General features: G+C 41.9%; 2 protein-coding genes across 9 annotated transcripts in view; one reads left to right on the top strand and one right to left on the bottom strand.

Annotated features, from left to right (window-relative positions):
• The window catches only part of KCTD6 (potassium channel tetramerization domain containing 6), a 47,382-nt gene extending 34,631 nt beyond the window's left edge, over positions 1-12,751 (top strand). For 3 of the 7 annotated variants that reach the window (XM_057704566.1, XM_057704565.1, XM_057704564.1), the window contains exons 3-4: positions 10,037-10,106; positions 11,342-12,751. In XM_057704566.1, the coding sequence (XP_057560549.1) occupies positions 10,037-10,106; positions 11,342-12,028 (757 nt within the window). In that variant the 3' untranslated portion in view covers positions 12,029-12,751. The other 4 variants (XM_057704570.1, XM_057704569.1, XM_057704568.1 and 1 more) reach the window with 4 other exon arrangements.
• A 1,536-nt stretch (positions 12,752-14,287) lies between these two features.
• Positions 14,288-22,220, bottom strand: part of ACOX2 (acyl-CoA oxidase 2) — a 29,194-nt gene continuing 21,261 nt past the window's right edge. For both annotated transcript variants that reach the window (XM_057704551.1, XM_057704552.1), the window contains 2 exons: positions 17,770-17,902; positions 14,288-14,628 (listed from right to left, as the gene is read on the bottom strand). In XM_057704551.1, coding sequence (XP_057560534.1) covers positions 14,566-14,628; positions 17,770-17,902 — 196 coding nt within the window. In that variant the 3' untranslated portion in view covers positions 14,288-14,565. The remainder of the gene's footprint in view (positions 14,629-17,769; positions 17,903-22,220) is intronic.

The raw sequence follows: 22,220 nt of genomic DNA, 5'->3' as shown, positions 1-22,220 counted from the left end.
TCTACATCTGTGTCTCTATTTCTGCCTTGTAGACTGGTTCATCTGTATCATTTTTCTAGATTCCACATATATGTGTTAATATATGATATTTGTTTTTCTCTTTCTGACTTATTTCACTCTATGACAGTCTGTAGGTCCATCCACGTCTCTACAAATTGTCGTGGTCTGAGTGAGGGTTGGAAAAGAATTTTCAGACATAAGGCAGAAGGTAAAGAAGATAGGATTTATTAAAGAGAAGGGACGCTGCTAGAACAGCGGGCCAATTTCTTGGTAGCCAGGGAGAGTTGATGATGAGCATGGGTTGCTTGTCTGTTTTTATAGCTAGGGAGGAAAGGGACTTGTGAGTCACCTGCTGATTGGGTAGGGTCTGCATGTCTCCAGTGTGCACAGTGGGAGAAGAACAGGATGACCACTTTCTCTTATATGGGATGGGAAAGGAGCAAGGCATGCTACTTGGGAAGGCTCAGAGATGTTGGGATGGTTGCTGTGTGACAGAGTGATAAAGGTCTCGTAACTCTCTGTTCCGGCGATGTTGGCTTTTTGAGTTTATCTTCTTCTTTGTCCTTGGAGCACACACCACACAAATGAGCCAATTTTGTTCCTTCTTATGGCTGAGTAATATTCCATTGTATATATGTATCACATCTTCTTTGTCCATTCATCTGTCAGTGAACATTTAGGTTGCTTCCACAACCTGGCTATTGTAAATAGTGCTGCAATGAACATTATGGTACATGTTTCTTTTGGGATTATGGTTTTCTCTGGGTATATGCCCAGTAATGGGATTGCTGGGTCATATGGTAGTTCTGTTTTTAGTTTTTTGAGGAAACCTATTGAGTTTTCAGAGAAAAACCAAGTATCAGATATGACTGTGAAGATCCTGCAGATAAAAGTTAAACCCCAGAGGCAGCTCACGCAATCAGAGCCATGAACCACAGGTGAGTTTCCAAGGCAAGTGGTTATCCTGCTGAAGGGGAAATGGTAAAAGCCAACATCATATACCTGGTCCCACCTGGAAAGGGATGGAGATCTGGTTAGCAGGAAGTGAGTGGGACTTGGAAGGAGTCTATGCTTGGAGACCAATTAGCTCTGAGACTTTAGGTGATTTCCCACTCTTTGCAGCCTTGGCTTCCTTCGTGGTGGTACTGGTGCCAGCTTCATCTAGGGCCGGCTCCTTCAGGCTTCAGAGCGTTTGCACTGGTTTTCTCTGAAGTCAGCTCTGCCTTTCTCCCCACCCGGCTGCCTTTCCCGACTCCACCCCAAGGCTGGAGAGGTGACCTTACTACCTGTCACACAGAACGCAACGCCAGGCGGTGCTCTGGCCACAGTCCCGGGGTCCAGATCTTCCATAGCCACCGTACATGAAGCAGAGGTCCCCTCCCCTATTCTCCATCTAATTCAGGTACCTCCCAAAATTTATAATCGTAACTTATTTTGTCTACGGGCTGTTTCCTTGGGTCTTTTCTGTTTTCTCCTCGTAATAGGACGCCCCTCCCTCTTGGTGGCCGCTTTACTCTCCAGGCCTGGAACATGGCCGAGGCCCCATACGTGTTCGTGAAATGACAGCAGAAACAGCTGTGGGGACCCTAGGTCTGAGAACTTAGCGAGAACTGCCCGGGGCTGGGCTGATCCCAAGCTGAGGGCGGAGGCGGGACGTCGGGCGGATTCTGGGCGGAGCGCGGGGTCTCGGGGCGGAACCTCAGGGGCGGGATTGGGGCGTCGGGGCGGGGCTTCGGGGCTGCAGCGGAGCAGGCCGGACCCAGCCGCCAAGGCTACGCCTGGTTGAGTTGCTCTGGCCTCTCGGCCGTCCGGCCACCAGCCCAAGCCACCGTTAGGGGGCGCCCGCGTTCGTGGCGCCGCCGTCTCTGCTGGGAGAGCGCCGCCCGCACCGGGCGGCTGGCGCCGCAACTCCGGGAGCTGGCTCAGTCGTCCCTCCTGCCGCCGCCTGCGCCGCCGCCGCCTCCGGGCGCGGGCTCGCTCGTCCTCGCACTCGCGTTCTCCGGCCGCCGGCGTTTCCCGGCCCGGCAGCCACTGCCGCCGCAGCGCGGTGAGTAGGGGCGGGCCCGCGCGGCCTGGGGACCCGGGGCTGGGGAGGGCCGGGCACTGGCAGGAACCCTCGCGGAGCGGCCCGGGGAGCGGGCTTGAGGGGAATCCGGGCGGCGGCGGGGCCGCGCTGAGGGCACCGCGGGGGGCTCGCGCGGCGCGCCCCGGGACTGGCGCGAGCCCGCGGCGGGCTGCCCGCAGCCGGAGCCGGCCTTGGGCGGAGGTTCCGGGGCCCGCCCGGCGGGGACGTGCGGGTTCGGCGGACCCGGGATCCGGGCCCTGGTGCGCGTCCCCCTCCCGGGCCCGGAGCGTCTCCCGTCCCACGCCGGGGCCGGCGCGAGGCGGGGAACTCCGCCTTCGGGCAGCAGCGAAGCCCGCCGCGGACGGGGGCACCTCGAGGTTTGCTCGAAAATGTTTGTTTTGGGGGTGGCGCTTATTGGCCACCGTTTGCCTTAATCTAAAGCCTGCAGCAGGGCTTCTGAGCCCTGCCTTAGGGGCTTTTCTGCCCCAGAGAGACTCTGACTGCAGCTGAGTTGTGTGTGCTCAGATGTGTGTGTGTCAGGGCATTTTTAATGCTGGGTGTCAGAGGTGATAAATGGCTGTGGTAATGGGGGAGCCCCTGAAGCACCTGCCGGGCTGTCAGTGGTGGAGGCTGTGTCCGGGGGCTGGGACGCAAGAAATGAAACAGATCTTGTTTGAATATTCTACTGAAGTTATGTTTCCGCAAGTATATTGGTTCTAGAACAAGTTGATAATTCCAATTTTAGGGCTTTGTGATAGAAGAGGTATGAGTGGTCAAGAGACGCGAGGTGACCTGGTTTGGCTAAGAATGTTTGGGGTAGCCTGTGTCCCTTAGTATTTCCCCTTGGCGTGTTCATTTTCTTGCTGTCACAAATGCCCAAGTACATGAATGATCCCCAAATAGGAAAGAAGCGAGGAGACTGCATTTAGCACAGGACTAAGCCCAAGATTGAGATGTTTTCAAATGAACAGATATGTAGCTAGGAAAAGGAAAATCTTTTTACCTACACGGTCAGCAGGTTGAGAGAACTTGCTCTTTCGTTGAGAACTATCAGGTCATACTAATACTTCATTTTGTGTAACACCATAGATATTAAGGATTGAGTGGTCAGGACCGCCATAGATGCCATTTCTAAGAATTGTGTGATTTGAATTTTCATAAATCATATTTTAAAGCGTTACTACATAAAGGAATTCGAGGGTGAATCTTTCTGTGAATCCCTCAATGTGTCTTGGATTTTGATATTTGGAGTCTATTTAAAATGGAATGCACATGCTTATTTGGATTCGCCTTTACTTTGGAGATAATCCTGAGTCATGCTTTAGAGAAGTTCCTCCGTGATGAAGAGCTCAGAGGTCTGGTGGTCTCTGTGGAAGCCAGATGCTCCCCTTTACCTGCAGTTCTCCCACTTGGAGCTCTGGGGAAAGGAGGATGGGGTGGGGGAGACTGGAAGCAAATTAAGAGGCCTTCTCTTTCGTATTTGCCTGGTCTCCCTGCCCATGCTCTAAATTACTTGTGTTCACACTCTCAAGTTTCCCAGTTTACCGCAGAAATTTTATTCACACCCCTGCCACTAGTGTTTTCACATTTGTTTAATACTTGCCAGTTTACCAGTGGTTTTCGATTCATGATCTCATTTTCTTTTCTGCAAGAAGCAGCTGGGCATAAAGGGTGATTTACTTGGGGTCTCATAATTAGTAATGGAGCTGACTTGGGCTACAGATCCTCACCGGTAACCAATTCTCTTCCTTCTATGCTGGCCTTCCTGTGACTTCAGAACCCTAGTCCCTATCTGTTACCCGGTAGGCCAGTTGTTGCCTTTGTGTTGTGCCTAAGTGGTATCATTGCTTTTGGGATCATGCTATTTTCATCTTACAGAAACGGAGGGTAAGAGGAATTTTATGGTTTTGTGACTATTTGTGGCAGCTCTTTAGTATTATAGTCACCTTTTCAACCTAGAGCACCTTTCTTCTAGACCACCTGGAGAGAGGAGAGAGGAGAAAGGATTAGTTTTTGGACACAACAGTCCCATTTCTTCAGTGGTTATGGTTAAGGATAACCTAACACCATAATCACATTCCCCTTGTGCGCCTGGCTACTTATACCAACCTGTAGTTAACCCAGAAGACTCCTTTAGATGTCACTGAACTAGTTACTATAAAAAGTATTTTACTTTCAGACTCCCACATTTCAGAACAGAGAAATTCAGCACAAACGTAATTTTGAAGGTATGTACAGAGGGAATTTATTGAGTCTTCTTTTCTGAATGCCAGACACGAAGATTTCAGTAGAATCGTTTTAAAAGGGCTACCTGGAAACTTTGGGAAGGCAGTAGTTATAGGTTTTTATTATTTATTCAAGTTTGAAGATTTGTATTGCAGTGTATAGGTTATTATGTGGAGCAGAACTTTTGTCCCGAAGAATTCTTAGTCTGTAGCAGAAATAAGAAACCCAGAATATTTGTGTTAAATTAGTTCATCATAACCACGAAGGCTGTGGTTGAGTTCAGCAGTGGTGAGGAGAATAACTTTCAGGGGTTCTTAGGTTATTTTATTAGTCATTAACTTTTTTATTTTTAAAGAATTTTATTGAGATACAGTTAACAGACAATAAACAGCATATATTTAGAGTGTACAATTTGGTATCCCAATCTCCCAATTCATTCCCCCCCCCCCCCCAACCCTTCCCGCTTTCCCCACTTGGTGTCCATATGTTTGTTCTCTACATCTGTGTCTCTATTTCTGCCTTGCATTTCCTCTTCCATAGTTGTTAGCATTTGCCTTATGTATGGAGATGCTCCTGTATTGGGTGCATATATATTTATAATTGTTATCTCCTCTTCTTGGATGGATCCCTTGGTCTTTATGTAATGTCCTTTCTTGTCTCTTGTAACATTTTTTATTTTAAAGTCTATTTTATCTGATATGAATATCGCTACTCCAGCTTTCTTTTGATTTTCATTTGCATGGAATATCTTTTTCCATTCCCTCACTTTCAGTCTGTATATGTCCCTAGGTCTGAAGTGGGTCTCTTGTAGACAGCATATATATGGGTCTTGTTTTTGTATCCATTCAGCCAGTCTGTGTCTTTTGGTTGGTGCGTTTAGTCCATTTACATTCAAGGTAATTATCGATATGTATGTTCCTATTACCATTTTCTTAATTGTTTTGTTTTTATTTTTGTAGGTCCTTTTCTTCTCTTATGTTTCCCGCTTAGAGAAGTTCCTTTAGCATTTGTTGTAGGGCTGGTTTGGTGGTGCTGAATTCTCTTAGCTGTTGCTTGTCTGTAAAGCTTTGGACTTCTCTGTCGCTCCGTGGAATCTGAATGAGATCCTTGCTGGGTAGAGTATTCTTGGTTGTAGGTTCTTCCGTTTCATCACTTGAAATATATCATGCCACTCCCTTCTGGCTTGCAGAGTTTCTGCTGAGAAATCAGCTGTTACCCTTATGGGAGTTCCCTTTTATGTTATTTGTCGTTTTTCCCTTGTTGCTTTTAATAGCTTTTCTCTGTCTTTAATTTTTGTCAATTTGTCTACTATATGTCTTGGCGTGTTTCTCCTTGGGTTTATCCTGCCTGGGACTCTCTGCGCTTCCTGGACTTGGGTAGCTATTTCCTTTCCCATGTTAGGGAAGTTTTCAAATATAATCTCTCCCAATATTTTCTCGGGTCCTTTCTCTCTTCTCCTTCTGGGAGCCCTATAATGCGAATGTTGATGCATTTAACATTGTTGCAGAGGCCTCTTAGGCTGTCTTCAGTTCTTTTCATTCTTTTTTCCTTATTCTTTTCCGCATCAGTGATTATCACTATTCTGTCTTCCAGGTCACTTATTCGCCCTTCTGCCTCAGTTAATCTGCTACTGGTTCCTTCTAGTGTATTTTTCATTTCTGTTATTGTGTTGCATATCTCTGTTTGTTTGCTCTTTAATTCTTCTAGGTCTTTGGTAAACTTTTTGATCTTTGCATTTAGTCTTTTTTCAAAGTCCTGGATCATCTTCACTATTATTATTCTGAATTCTTTTTCTAGAAGGGTGCCTATCTCCTCTTCATTTAGTTGTTTTTCTGGGGTTTTATCTTGTCCCTTCATCTGGTACAAAACCCTCTGCTTTTTCGTTTTCTCTCTTTTTCTGTGGCTGTGGTTTTCAGTTCCACAAGACAAAATACTGCTGATACTGCTTGATACTGCTGTCTGCCCTCTCAGTCATTAACTTTTTGAATTGTGCATTTTTCACATTTGCTACTCTGGGAAATTCTTAGCTATTTCTTTTAAGGCTTTTATAAATTCTTTATGAGTTTTTCTTAACGTAATTGCTCACATTACACTGTCAGAATTTATACATTAGTCATAGTTAACCTTTGAAGCTGAAATGTGGGTGAATTTTCGATACAGCTTTACATTCTTTGGTAATGGTCAGCTGATTGTTTCCACGTGTATTTTATTTGCGCAAAAGGTCCGATCTTTTCAGGTGAACCGATTTTACAGGGTGAGAAGCCTTTCCTTGGACTTTCTAATTGTTTGTGCTTGGTTGTATTCACTGTTGCTTAAAACGATCTTTAGTAAGGGAAGTCACTTTAAAGGAAATTTTTTTCATGTGTTACCTTTATAATCTCTATTAGTGGCCAGTTTTCTGAAATGTTAGATTTTTCTTTGTCTTCATCAAGTAAAACAGGCCCATTTGATGCCCATTTCAAGATCTTCCTTCTGCTGCCTGTCTTGTGGTCCTTAATTTCTCATTAAGCCCTCCACTGGAGAGTGCCAGAAGGGAGAGAAGATGAAAAGCAAATGAATCATTTTCTAATTGTTAGCAGCTCTGGAAAATGACTTAGTAGAAGAGATTGAAGCTATATCGGAAACTCTTTTGCATTATGTTTTATTTCGTTCATCTGCATTGTCTCTGAGATGGTCCTCATAGTCATCAATTCAGAGGTTGATTATTCAGCTATTGGTTGACCAAGCATCTCTTTTTTTGGTTTGTTTCTTGCTGAATCTGAGCAAGCTCCACAGAGGCTGTTTAGAAGTAAGGCGTAGAGATAAAATTTAAACTAATCAGTACTATTTTTTCCCCTTAGAGCCCTTCAGTGAACGTTTTGATTTTGGGGGGATAGTTGAGTAGTTGTTATTGGAAGTGACTAATAGTAACTTCATTTGATTTTAATGTATCTTATACACAAATGAAGGCCTCCCTTCATTTTGGGTACTTTTTAAGAAACATGGGCTCATGTAGATTCCCATAATTGCTTTCCTGAATTATTAAGCTTGAGGTTTTATTACATCTTTGTACCGGAACAGAACCTTGGCGTTTGCTGTAGAACAGATTCAGGGGCATCATCTAATTGTGTGCGTGTATGTGTGTTTGCTCAAGAAGTTATCTTGTTTTGATTTAGCAGTAAAAAAGAAAAAAAGGATTAATAGTGGACAGTCCTTGCATAACAGTTATAACTTTGATGATGTCTGTTTTTTTACTTGTCTTTGGTCTCCCATTTCTTATTTAACCATTTATGGAGTGGAGTTCTTTACTTAAGACTGAGGACAGCAGCCTTCAGTCACACTAGTGAGTAGATTCTTGCTATTTTGCTTCAGGGGAATTTTTACAAACCCTTTATGACTGCTCACTTTGACTGAGTTACTGTTAAGTTTGTAAATAAATCTCTACTAGGTGGATAGGGTTAATAGATGGCTGTAGGGTGTTGTAAGTTAATCCTTTCGATTTCTCATTTCTTGAATTCTGTTCTTTCAGTTTCTATCCAAAGGGGGTGGTTTATGGAAAGGTCTGGACTAAGTCAGAAAACCCAGGCTCTTCATCCGTTACTTTCTAGCTGTGGAGCTTTGAGCAAGTCTCTAAATCTGATAGTTCTCTCTTTTGCATCTCTGAAAGAAGGACAGTTATTCACGCTTTGCTTACTATATCAGGAATGGTGTGTGTGGGGGGGTGGGAATCCCCCGCCCTTTACTTAAATTGTTTCTTTATTCTAGAATCCCTTTTCAGGTTGTCCAAATATTCCTGCAGAGCTCACTGAGCAAGCTCTTTCTGGAAGTTCTTCATTTTCACATTTGAAATTGTTCTTGCTCTTTCTTCCCTCAGGTCTCTGCCAGTCCATCTATTATATAGTACTTTTTTTTGCTTTTTTATTATATAGTACTTTTGAATTCTGTTCTGTACTTCAGTTGTTGTATGTTGCCTTTCTTCATAGATTGAAAGCTCCACAAAGGCAAGGACCATACCTTTCCTTGCCCTACCCTCCAATAAATGTTGGTTGACTGAATTATTTTTGAAGCTATCAGTAGTGAATACTTTGGGTGATGGGAAAATACCTAAGATGGTCATCTTACCAGAACTTTTGGATAACTGGCCTTTTAAATCTAACAGATCAGTAGATCAGTAACTGAATCAGGTGCTCATAATACAAATTGGTAAAACCTGTTTCTTGGTTCTGTTACTTCAGATACTGTTTGTGAAGCAAGTCAGAGGAATGAAATGTCACAACAGCCCTGAATTTGACATTTGTTCCATTTCCACCCTATAGCCTGTGGAGACCTATCTATAGCCAACTGCTGAGTGTGGAGAATAAAAACTGACCCTACCTTGTCTGGTCCACATTTTAGCTTGTTTGCTTTGAAGAATTTGCAAGGTAGAGAAATAGATGCTTCAGGCTCTGATTTCAGCCCCTGCTGTGCTATGCAAATGTTCTCTACATGCCTGAGTGACCTTTTGAGAAAGAGCCTTTGTGATCTTCTGTAGCCAGGGCCTGTTCTGGGAATTAGTGTGCCAGATTCCTCTAAAAGTGGGAAAAGTGAATCTGTTCAAAGACCACATTAAAAAAGAAAAACAGTGCTTTTCCTAGATAAATACAGATAAGTCCGTGTTTCTTACTGTCTCTTGCCAAAGCTTTTGAAATTTGCTCTGGAGTTCGATCTGCTGGGTGATTTGGGGAATGATGTGTGTGCGGGAGAACTGACGAAAGCACTTCAGTAGCTGGGAAACTGCTTGTTTAAGTGCTTTTGAATTGTAGGTAAAAATAAATTCAAACTGGCGTCATTAATATCTGGGTGTTTATCAATGTCTTCAGGCTGTCTCTCCATAAGTGCCGCTTGAGTGACTATCGGACAGATTTTGTGCTTTAATGGTTTGGCATTTAAATTGTTTTCTATTTGTTTTGATTATTGTACAACATGAAATGTATCATTATTAAAAGTATAATTAGTTTTTCTGTGTTACAAAAGAGGTACCATTCTGATGTATTTCTCCTGGAAAGAGATACTGGTGTCTTGGAGGTTTATTTATTTTTTAAAAATATTTATTTATTTACTTGGTTGTGCTGGGTCTTAGTTGAGGCTCATGGGCTCCTTAGTTGTGGCATGTGAACTCTTAGTTGCAGCATACATGTGGGATCTAGTTCCCTGACCAGGGATCAAAAACCAGCCCCCCGCAATGGGAGCACGGAGTTTTAACCACTGCCCCACCAGGGAAGTCCCAGGTTTATGGTTTTTAATGCTTTTACTAAGATGTTTAGTTTATATAGCTGAAATGCTAATGAAAAAGAGTTTTCCCTTTCTCTCTTTTTCTTAACCGTTTTGATAAGAATCATTATAGGTTTGTACCAGGATAAGGTTGTGGAGTTAATTATAGTGTTCTCCTATAGGAATTCTAAAACTTCAATTTTCAGAGAAGATAGGTAGAATTTGAATGACTGGTTTACTCACTAGGCTCTACCTTCTTCTCTAAGTATAGGATAACTTTTTCTCTGTAGAGATTTGCCAGTCTTTTAGGTACCCATTGTAGTAAGGATGTGGGGGAACCCATAGAAAACCTTAGAGGAATCCTTTCTTCACCAGATCTTTGCCTTGTAGCAAGGTTTTAGTTAAGCAAAGATGAGTAGTTTTGTGGTGTTTGGCCTGCTGTGTTGGGTGAAGAAACTTTTCTACTCTGTTTTCATAGTTACATGCACTGTCACATGTCTTTTTCTCTTCCCCAAGTTTCCCTGGAACCTGGGCTCCCCAAGACGCAGCAGTGGAGCAGATGGATAATGGAGACTGGGGCTATATGGTGAGAGGCTTTTGCAAATGCATTTTGATGGCTGGCAAATTATTTTTGTGTGTCTTTCCCTGCTTCTTATGTATTCTTAGGTATAATCCATCTCATAAGAATGAAAATTATAAATGGTGCAACACCCTCCCCCCCAATTAGTTTAGATGTATTTTGGGGGGTGTTTTAACTTTGATGTTTTTAGGTAGGCAAGCTCAACATGGACTCTCCATGTAACTTTTTATAAAAATCACTTATTTTTTTGGTCTCTGAAGTATGCTGCTCTTAAAACTCTTCTGTCATAGTGTAGTGATTGTTAAATGTCTAGGAGGTCATGGGTAGAGAGGACATTTTCTTGTGGTTGGGGAGGTTAACGGTTGAGAAGGTGCCACTTCTCCCAGTGGAATTTTTTTTTTTTGCATGTGCCTGTGTCTTCCTATTTTTCTTTTCCTTTGGTAAGAAATATTTTATTTGCATAGTACCCGGCTTTACCTGTCTTATTTTATTTCTTAAATATGATTTTAAAAACCAAAGGTATGTATTATTTAGAGAAGCCTGCTTTTCAAAATTAAAGGCCAGATTGCAACATTGTTACAAAAGTGAATATACTATCATTATGAAATTTGAAAGCTGCTATTATTAGCCTTTGGGTATATGAGATTTTGTTGACCAAACTGTGTATTTTAACTTAGTATTGGACACTATTTCCATGAAAAAGTTAGGAAGATTAGGTCTACACTGATTTTTATTTTTAAAATAAATTTCATGATTTTCCCCCCTTTTTTTGAGGGGGGAAAGACAAAAGAAATATTGAAAGTAGATGTCTGTTATTAAATCATTATTATTCTATTTTATGTTAAATTGAGTTAAGAAAAATGAACGGTGTTTTGTTTTTAGATTGGAAAAAAACTTTACATGAGTGTATCATAGTTTGGCCTTTGTCTTTCCATAATATACTCTGAAAACCTTCTCTCTAGATACTGGGCCTGAAATTAAGTGGCTTTGGAAGTAATGTCCTCCTCAGTGTAAGGCTTTGAAGAATTGGATGTATCCCTTTTTTCTGTTGAAAGCAAATGTTAGATACCTTCATCTGAGTGGGTTTCTCACTGAAAGTAAAGCTGTTTTGCATCAGTGGATTGCTAGATGTGTTGCAGCCTGAATCTTTTGCTTTGCTTGTTATCACTAATTTTCTTAATTTCTCAAAGTTAGGATCTAAAAAAATTTCAGATGACTGATCATTTTTTAAAAAATTTCAGATGACTGACCCAGTCACATTAAATGTAGGTGGACACTTGTACACAACGTCTCTCACCACGTTGACGCGTTACCCGGATTCCATGCTTGGAGCTATGTTTGGGGGGGACTTCCCCACAGCTCGAGACCCTCAAGGCAATTACTTCATTGATCGAGATGGACCTCTTTTTCGATATGTCCTCAACTTCTTGAGAACTTCAGAGTTGACCTTGCCCCTGGATTTTAAGGAATTTGATCTGCTTCGGAAAGAAGCAGATTTTTATCAGATTGAGCCCTTGATTCAGTGTCTCAATGACCCCAAGCCTTTGTATCCTATGGATACTTTTGAAGAAGTTGTGGAGTTGTCTAGTACTCGGAAGCTTTCTAAGTACTCCAATCCAGTAGCTGTCATCATAACCCAATTAACCATCACCACCAAGGTCCATTCCTTACTAGAAGGTATATCAAACTATTTTACAAAGTGGAATAAGCACATGATGGACACCAGAGATTGCCAGGTTTCCTTTACTTTTGGACCCTGTGACTATCACCAGGAAGTTTCTCTCCGAGTCCACCTGATGGAATACATTACAAAACAAGGTTTCAGCATCCGCAACACCCGAGTGCATCACATGAGTGAGCGGGCCAACGAGAACACAGTGGAGCACAACTGGACTTTCTGCAGGTTGGCCCGGAAGACAGATGACTGACCTGCAGCCCTGGGAGATGTTGCTGGAAATGGACTCTCCAGGAGATCGAAGAGGCTGATGTTTTTTTTTTTTTAATCACAGTGTGAGGTTTATTTTTTTTTTTTAATATTTGTATTTATTTGAAGGCACTGGGGACCAGAAGGAAGTTTTGTGATTTAGCAGACTCTTCTATGTTTTGTTCCCTTTACCTGAGTATGCATGTGCCTGTTCAGAGCCTCCAGATACCTTTTTTATAAAAAGAAGTCTGAAAATCATTATGGTATATAATCTACCCTTAACAAAGCTTTTTTTTTTTTATTACAGTGCTAAAATGATTTCTGATTAAATAGTCCCTAACTCAACTAGAAGGCTAAGAGTGCAGGAATGAAAGAATAAGCAGAGTACTCATGATGCCTTTGGGAAGAATCAAAACATCATGTAGGGTGACCTAGTTTTCAAACCAATAAGCAGTATTGTAATATTAAAGGACAACTGTTCCAATCATTTAAAAGTACTTGTTAAGTACTGCTTTTTACAGTTATGACAACTGTTTCTTTCTATGCATATAAATCAAGCAACCAAATATCTGTAGCCATGGAAATGTCTGACTAGAAATATTTATATTGGATTCTGAATACAAAATGTCCCTGTGGTAGAAATCTTACTTCTTATGCCTGGTGCAGTATAATTCCCAAGTGTACTGTCTGCCAGAAAAAAACAACAACAATAAAAAATGAAATATGAAAATTAGGTTTGTATTTATTGATTCTTGTTTGTTAAGGGGGAAAATCGTATTCCTGGTCTAAAACATTCATCGTTTACGTCCCAGTAAATACTGCCTATAGCACATTTGTATTTGATTCAGGAGGACTCAGTGGAACTGAGTTGTATATATGTTGTATTCCTAGGGCTCTATTTTTTTTCTCATTTTTTTAATTGAGGTATAGTTGACATTACGATATTATATTGGCTTCAGGTGTACAACAGTGATTTGACATTTATATACATTATGAATTGGTCACGATGATAAGTCTGGTAACCATCTGTCACCATCCAGAGTTATTACAGTATTATTGACTATAGTCCCCATGCTGTGTATCACATCCCCCGTGGCTTGCTGCTTTTATAACTGACGGTTTGTACCTTTTAATCCCTTTCACCTATCTCCTGTCTCCACCACCACCACCACTGTATCTGTCTGTTTCTGTTTCGTTTTATTTGCTCATTTGTTTTGATTTTTAGATTTACACGTATAAGTGAAATCATGTGGTATTTGTCTTTCTGTGTCTGATTCATTTTACTTAGGCTAATACCCTCTAAGTCCATTCATGTTGTTGCAAATGGCACAGTCTCATTCTCTTTTATGGCTGAGTAATATTCCTCTGTATGTACATACCACAATTTCTTCATTCATGTGTTGTTAGACACTTAGATTGCTTCTGTATCTTGGCTGTTGTAAATAATGTTGCAGTGAATGTAGGGGTACATGTATCTTTTCAAATTAGTGTTTTTCTTTTCTTTGGATAAATACCCAGAAGTGGAATTGCTGGATTGTATCATAGTTCTGTTTTTCATTTTTTTGAGTTTTACTGTTTTCATAGTGGCTGTACCAACTTAAATTTCCTCCAGCAGTGCACAAGTGTTTCCTTTTCTCCATATCCTTGCCAATACTTGTTATTTACTACCTTTTTAAAAAAATTAATTTATTTATTTTATTGGCTGCATTGGGTCTTCGTTGCTGCACACGGGCTTTCTCTAGTTGCAGCGAGCGGGGGCGACTCTTCCTTGTGGTGTGTGGGCTTCTCGCTGCGGTGGCCTCTCCTGCTGCAGAGCACAGGCTCCAGGCGCGTGGGCTTCAGTAGTTGTGGCACATGGGCTCAATAGTTGTGGCTCATGGGCTCTAGAGCGCAGGCTCAGTAGTTGTGGCACACAGGCTTAGTTGCTCCGTGGCATGTGGTATCTTCCTGGGGCAGGGATCAAACCCGTGTCCCCTGCATTGGCAGGTGGATTCTTACCCACCTAGAAAGTCCCTACCTTTTTAATGACAGCCATTCTGATTGGTGTGAGGTGATCTGCATTTTATTTAGATTATACCAAGTGTAGGCACTTTTAGAAGAGGATTGTTTACTTGTGTGTGTGTATGCGTGTTCTTTTAAGTCCTGGGATAACTAAATGTGGGCTATGATGACACAAGTGGTAACTAATGAGTCTGCTGGGTTTTGCTACATCTAAAGAAAAACCCTGGTATTTAACAAAATAGCTGCTACAAATGGATAGTGGTACTGTTTTTTTATTGTGGGAAATTTCAAACATACTTGAAAGTAGAAAGAATAAACACCCACGTACCCATTGAACAACTTCAACAGTGATTCACTCTCCCTCTTTCTTCACATGGATTATTTTGAAATAAATCGCAGATATTTCATCTACTTCAGACTGTGTCTCTGAAAGATAATGATTCTTTTAAAAAAACACATATGTAGCTGTAGGTTTTAATGATGCGTATGCCATGGTAGCATCAGCATGTTGGTGGCACCTCTTGAATGCTGTTGATTATTTCATAACTTGGATCTCCAGCTTTGTAATAGTGGTCTTAAATATTTCTCATAGGCAGGGTTCCCCTGTTTGTAGAAAGAAGTGCATTATTAAGACAGACTCTCTCTGCCAGGATTAATGACTTTTACTTTCAAATTAAGTTTTTAGTTTCAAAAAAGTAACATTACATAAGATTCTTAATTTTTAAATTTATTTTTGAAATTCATTTTCTGTGAACATATGGGGAAACATTTTTTCCAAAGGGCATCCTTCCTTTTCTCATGCAGATTTTAAATTGTGGATGCAGGTGGCCAATTAAAAAAACACAGCTTATCATTTGCTTTGGGGATTTAATACAAATAAAAGGCTTGACTCTTTAAGGCTCTTTGAGATTGAACATGTTAACTGCACAGCAAAGAACCAGAAGGTGGAATCAGGTAAGCAATATTCTATGTCAGAATTGGCTGTCCCCGTTATTCTGCAGTGTGGTGTCTTGATTTCTTTTCTACACAACTCTGCCCTCATCTTTTATACTATTTACTTGTTTGTTTACTTTTTTGCCTGTCTGAGCTAAAACTGTAAGCTCCTTGATGTCAGGGTCTGTAACTCTTGTTCTCCACTGTGTCCTCAGTACCTAGAATGGTTTCTGGCATACCTCATGTGCTCAATAAATATTTGCTGAATGATTGAGTGAATGATGGATTCGTAGATGTGTTTAAACACCTCTGGCAACTACCTGAACAAATTTCTACAATAGAATAATGGGGGTGGGGGTTAGGATTCTTATTTTGAAGTTATCCCCAGTGGTTCCTCCACCGCTTGCATCTGTAGGGAATCACTTACATAGGAGTTCACGTGGGGAAGGAGAACAGCCTTTTGCAGTTTGTTTCAGGGAAACTGGCTTGAAATAGCATCCAAATCAGGAAAAAAAGCCAAAAAGCAGACACCATGGTGAGAGTAAACCATGGGAGTGCATCATCCTTGTCTGGGGAAAAAGCTCACACTTAACCTGCCCCAGACAGAAGACACTCTTATAATTCTAAGACATTTAACTCCGCATAGCACTTTCCATTTGGTAGAAGTGTCAATGAAATAAATTCCCATTTGTACTTTTGTGTCTACAAGGCATGTTTCAAAGTAGCTTTTGTTTTAATTTATTGAAATACCTGTAGTGTTCCTTTTTCTGCTAGTGCAAATGAGGAAAAATGTCTCTTACTACAGTTTCAGAATTACCTACAGCAGATTAGAAAATACACTTTAAAAGTGCTATTTTGGTGGTCCTTAGAGGAGCCAGAAATGTAAGATTGGGGGCTGTACATTAGTAGTCAACGAAGTATCACTTTAACTAACTGGAAACCATTCTTCAAGGTCACTTATAATCTCACATTCCTAAAATCACTGCGTGAAAGAGAGCCACATTGGTGTACCTGTCACCTTTCTAGCAAGGTAACGTAAGCTAGGATGGTGAGAGTTTGCAGTTTTGTTTGCGCAGCAGGGTCCTTGTCCCACTATGTAGGTCACAGAACCATGTTCATTTACTCTGTGATAGACCCTGGAGTTAGGAAGAGGAACGCTCCATCCTTGTTCACAGTCAATTGGCAGGAGATAGGGAAGAGTGAATGGGATGACGTGCATCAACGTTTTACCAAGTCTGCTGATGCAGTGGGTCAGTCATGCCCCTCATTTAGACAAGCCTGCCCTCATATAGTGTCTGGATTAAATTCTTTCGAGATGAAGATTAAAAAACAAAAGAAAGCCCCTCTGTTCTTTGGTGAAGATGAGGAATCAGGAGAATCGGTATGTTTCCTTGTGTTGCTAGCAAAGCAGGTTTGAGCTGACAGGAGTTGAGGCAGGGTAGGTTTTTCTCTCCAGCACCAAAGGGCATGTGTGTTTCTTTAGACCACAGGGGCTAATCTGGAGTGACAGGATTGCTGTAGTTCTGTGCCAGGATTTAAATGTTAGAAAGTAGAGAGATCTAATCATCAGAAAAAGTAACACACTAGAAGTGGCTTAACTGTACTAAGCAGTAAATGTATCTTCTTTAGGTAAGTTCTTTATATTTCCTTGTTGAGTTAAAAGGATGCCTTCCTGGAGACAGGGAAGGACCAAAGTGATTGGCCTTCTATCTGACAACCATCTTGGGGGTAACTGGTTGTGTTGCAACTTTAGATAACCATGTTAAATTAAGCTGTGAGGTATGACAGGATGCAAAAGGTTAAGAGCAAGTCTAACACCATGCTAAGTGTGAATGAAAGCCTGAGAGGTGCCAATGTGATGAGGTGTTAAGACACCTTTTCAGCAGTTTGACTGAAGAGGTAAAAAAAAAAAGTAAGCTTTATCTGAATAACATACTTGCATTATAGAACTTAAAATAACATGTTGTGTAGCTGTGGAGTGTCTTTGATTTTGATCATCTGTATCAAATCTGCTATTAAATGTTGGTTCCCCAAATTCTAAATACAGGGTTTATTTCTCTACTCCAGTTAATGTAGCGATTGCTATTCATAATGATTCCCAATGAGGCTCATAGCGGAGAGTCTGGGACCCTGGCCCTAGCCTGTTAGGATTTTATGAGTCCTCCCCCTTCTTCTGTTAATGAGTTCTGGTGTTCTGTCCTGGGACAGCTGGGGATCTTTTCGTCTTAACCCTTGTAATTGTCATTTATTTGGCTTTCCCGGGGTACTGATGGCAGTGCAGCAGCCTTCTTTGTCCCTGGGATTTTGTTCCTCAGTGTGAAGAGGGGAAGGAGGCATCTCTAGCAGGCAGTGAGTTCTGAGAGAGACACCCCCTGCCCCCAAGCTTCCTATCACCCTTGAATACCTACTGTATCAACACTAAACTGAGAGTTAGAAGGCTGAAAATAAGATGGTTAAATCAGTGCAGTGATTTATCTTCTTATTTCTGTTACTTAAAAGCCAATTTGCTACTATGTGTGTATGCCCTTGGGTATGTCCAGCCATGATTTAGAGCTTGGGCCTTCCTCTTAATTCCCTTTATCAAATTCTGAGCAATGCATTTTGCTGATTACAGTTCAGACTCAGAGTTCCTACCAGGCCACATCCCTGCTCTGGTTTTTTTTATGTGTTCTCAAAATATTTTAAATAGACATGCTATGCCAAGCAATTTCTATCCTGATGGGAATCAATTAAAATGGGAAAACAGAGAGGTGTATTCACTGCTTGTTCTCTGCTTTCTTGCATAATTTATAATGTGTTCTGTTCAACTACCTGAGTATTGGTTGGTGACTTCAGAGCCCACTGGAACAGACGTTCATAGACATTTCCATCATAACAGCCAAGTGCTGAATTTAAACACTGATCGCTGAAGTCAAAAGCATCAGTTAACAAGACAGCATCCTTTCTGAGAGAAAAAAACAAGAGTTTGTGAGTATATGAGGTTGCTCTTATGAATCTGATTAATCTGGGATGGTGAATAATAACACCTAGTTAGAAGTTATATCATTATCCACTTTTTGAACAACTCAGCTTTAATTTTTTTTTAAGTTTTAATTTTTGATCGGTTATATAGGTGCAGCATAAAGACTCAAATAGTTCTTCGAGGCGTGTTATTTAACATCGGCCATCAGCCCATCCCTGCCTCTCACCTCCATTTCTACCCCGCCCACCACTCTGAGGCAATCACTTTTAGTCATTTAGCTGATATTTTGGGAATTTACCCGAATACTTTAAATGTCTTGTTTATATTGCTATTTCATATTCAGTATTGCTAGATACTATCTGTTGACTATTACAAAAGATACAGATTTATTATAGCACCCCTCTCCTCACCTGTACCGATCATCCCCCTCCCCATCCCCTAGCCTCTGCCTCCTCCCCATGGCCTTCCTGTCTCCCAGTATAATTACAGTTTTGGCCAGACTAATATTCAGTGCTTAGCTTATTAGGACTGTATGTATTCTGTATATGATTAGGACTGTATGTATTCTGTTCACAGCTGAGCCGTGTTCCCACCACATCTCTCCTGTTACAGTGATTGCTCTCCAGCACTTCTGTCATAATTTTTAGTGATTGCGCTGTCTGTGTGGAAGTTCCTCTAAAACTTGATTTCTCAGTTCCTTGAGTCTTCTCCTCCGTTGACTTTGTTCTACAGCCTCCCTCTGTCACTGTCTGCCAAGACCACACACCAGGACTTGGCATCTACATCTGCATTTCACCGTAATCTCAGCCATGTTCTTTTCACTGTCTCCTCTCTTTCTAGCTTACTCCCTCTACTACTCTGACTTCTATAATTCTTATTTTCCCTTTCAAACAACAGAATTATTCCCTATGGAATGAAATATTAAAATAATTGTTCACATACTTCCCTTTCTTTTTTAGCAGGGGATATAAAATAAAATACGATCGTTTGTTTATACTCTTCCCTAACCCTCATTTCACAAAGCAGTTGAGGTGAGTGGGGTACTGTACTTACTTAATCCCTTCGGGATAGACTTTAATCATTACCAGGAAATGATTTTCCTGTAGGGCTGTTTATGATTCTTTGACCCTTCTGGTTCCTACTGCCTATTTAAAGTCCCTCATCGGGTGTGGAGAAAAGGGAACTCTCCTGCACTGTTGGTGGGACTGTAAGTTGGTACAGCCACTATGGAAAACAATTTGGAGGTTCCTTCAAAAACTACAAATAGAACTACCATATGATCCAGTAATCCCACTCCTGGGCATATATCCAAAGAAAACCATAATCCCAAAAGAAACATGTACCATAATGTTTATTGCAGCACTATTTACAATAGCCAGGACATGGAAGCAACCGAAATGCCCATCAACAAATGAATGGATACAGAAGATGTGGCACATATATACAGTGGAATATTACTCAGCTATAAAAAGGGATGAGATGGAGCTATATGTAATGAGGTGGATAGAACTACAATCTGTCATACAGAGTGAAGTAAGTCAGAAAGAGAAGGACAAATATTGTATGCTAACTCACGTATACGGAATCTAAAAATGGTACTGATGAACTCAGTGACAAGAATAAGGATGCAGATACAGAGAATGGACTGGAGAACTCGAGGTATGGGAGGGGGCGGGGGGTGAAGGGGAAGCTGAGACGAAGCGAGAGAGTAGCACAGACATATATATACTACCAACTGTAAAATAGTCAGTGGGAAGTTGTTGTATAACAAAGGGAGTCCAACTCGAGGATGGAAGATGCCTTAGAGGACTGGGGCAGGGAGGGTGGTGGGGACTCGAGGCGGGGGAGTCAAGGAAGGGAGGGAATACAGGGATATGTGTATAAAAACAGATGATTGAACCTGATGTACCCCCCCCAAAAAAAATAAAATTAAATTAAATTAAATTTAAAAAAATAAATAAATAAAAAAAATAAAGTCCCTCATCTGTGTGGTCCCACTTTCCTCATCCATCTGAAATTCCATGATCTGTTATATTCACTCCCTTCAAAATATGTTCAATGATTTTTCTTGCTTTATCATACTTGTTTAGCAAAACCGCATCCCTCATTATCTCCAGTTTTCCACCAACTTTGCCCCACATTTTTGCAACAATATATGACTGGAAAAACCAATGCTGACTGTTGTAATAAGGACTCAAGTGGCCCCTTATTGCTCCCTGGCCATCATATAACATTGTTCTGCTTCATTTACTCGTTTGTTCTCTTAGATGATTATTTCCCACCTTTTCTTTGATCCCCAGATCTACACTACTCACCTCTCCATCTCTCTCTCTCTCTCTCTCAAAAATTTTATTTGTTTATTTGTTTTTGCTGCATTGGGTCCTTGTTGCTGTGCACAGGCTTTCTCTAATTGCAGCCAGTGGGGGCTACTCTTCGTTGCAGTGTGTGGGCTTCTCATTGCGGTGGCTTCTCTTGTTGTGGAACATGGGCTGTAGGCGCGTGGTCTTTAGTAGTTGCGGCACATGGGCTCAGTAGTTGTGGTTCTCGGGCTGTGGAGCATAGGCTCAGTAGTTGTGGCACACGGGCTTAGTTGCTCTGTGGCATGTGGAATCTTCCCGGACCAGGGCTCGAACCCGTGTCCCCTGCATTGACAGGTGGATTCTTAACCACTGCACTACCAGGGAAGTCTCATTTCTCTTAACCTAGATGACTTTGAGTCCTATTTCACTGACAGAAGTGGTAAGAAGACTTCCTCAAGGTCCCATCCATGCATTTAAACATACAGGGTTTTCTTAGTACAGGTAAACTGTCCAGGTTCCCAGCTCAGTCCCTCCATGTCTACTAGATGCCTTCCCCTCTTGCCTAGTAGAGCAGTGTTCCAGAAGTTCTCCTGCCTTTCCCCTACAACATCAAAATCCCCCCTCTCCCGAATCATTTCCTTCAGTATATAAACAGGCTGTCATTTCTCCCACCTAAAAACAGTCGTTTGACTCTATTTCTCTCTCCATCATCTGACTCATATCTTGGCTCCCTTTTGTGACAAGACTCCTTGAAAGGGTTATGCTTGTTTATGCTTGCTCTTTCCAGTTCCTCTCTACCTCCTCTCCTCAACTAGATCCATTCAGGTTTTCACTCCCGCTATTTCACCGAAACAGCTCTTGTCAGGGTCACCTCCTCCTCATCTTTGGAGGGTCCCAAGACTCCGTACTTGGGCCTCTTCTCTTCATACACTCACCCCTTGTGATATCATCCTTCTCATGGCTTTAAATACCAGCCGTATGCTGGTGACTTCCGAATTTCTCTCTCCAGTCTCACCGGCTTACTCGCATCTTACTTGGTTTCTAGTAGGCTCTTCAAACTTGATGGATTCAAAACCAGACTCCTGACCTTCTAGACCTTCTGTCCATCCTGCCCAAACCTGGTCCTTCTGTAGTCTTCCCTATTTATAGTGAATGGCAACTCTGTTCTGGCCCCAAACCTGAACTCCTCTCTGTCTCTTACATTCCATACCTAATCTGTCAGCACATCTGGTTCTGTCTTAAAAAAAAAATCCCAACTTCGACCAATTCCCACCACCTCCAGTGCTGTCACCCTGGTCCAGTCCACCAACATCTCTCACCTGGATTATTGTAGCAGCTTCCTGACTGGGCTCCCTGCTTTTCACTCTTGTCCCCCTCCCCACTCAGTTCTTAATACGGCAGCTGGAATGATCCTTTAGAAATACACCTCAGATTGTGTCTGTCCTATGCTGAGAACCCTCCTGTTCTCACACAAAGTGAAAGCCAAAGTCTTAAGTCTTTGCAATGACCTACACCCCCTCCGTTGTCCTTCCCAGCGCACCCCTAGCTCTCTGACCTCTGCTCTCATTCTCCACCTCAGTCACACCACTCCAGCTGCTGAGGCTTCTTCTCTGTACTCTGAATGGACGTGCCAAGCATGCTCTGGCTGCCAGCATTTGTACTTCTCCTTTGCGGAATGCACTTTTCCCAACCAACCATACGGCTCCTCTCACCTCCCCACCTTCAGATCTTTCCTCAGACATCACCCTCCCCAAGAGGCCTTCTCTGACCTATTTAAAACTACAGTCCTCCACCCCCGCCCCCAGCATTTCTGATCCCCCTTCCCGGCTATCCTTTTCCTTTTCTTTTTTCTTTTTTTTTTTTTGAATTTTATTTATTTATTTATCTGGTTGCACAGCAGGCAGTCCCCTTATTTGAGGCATGTTTGCTCCTTAGTTGCGGCCGGTGGGCTCCTTAATTGCAGCTTGCTGTCTCCTTGTTTGTGACATACGAACTCTTAG

The sequence above is a fragment of the Hippopotamus amphibius genome, chromosome 13, assembly GCF_030028045.1.
Source record: "Hippopotamus amphibius kiboko isolate mHipAmp2 chromosome 13, mHipAmp2.hap2, whole genome shotgun sequence".
In the NCBI taxonomy this organism is placed as follows: Eukaryota; Metazoa; Chordata; class Mammalia; order Artiodactyla; family Hippopotamidae; genus Hippopotamus; species Hippopotamus amphibius.
The sequence above is the reverse complement of the archived record's forward strand: the minus strand, read 5'-3'. Positions and strand labels throughout refer to the sequence as shown.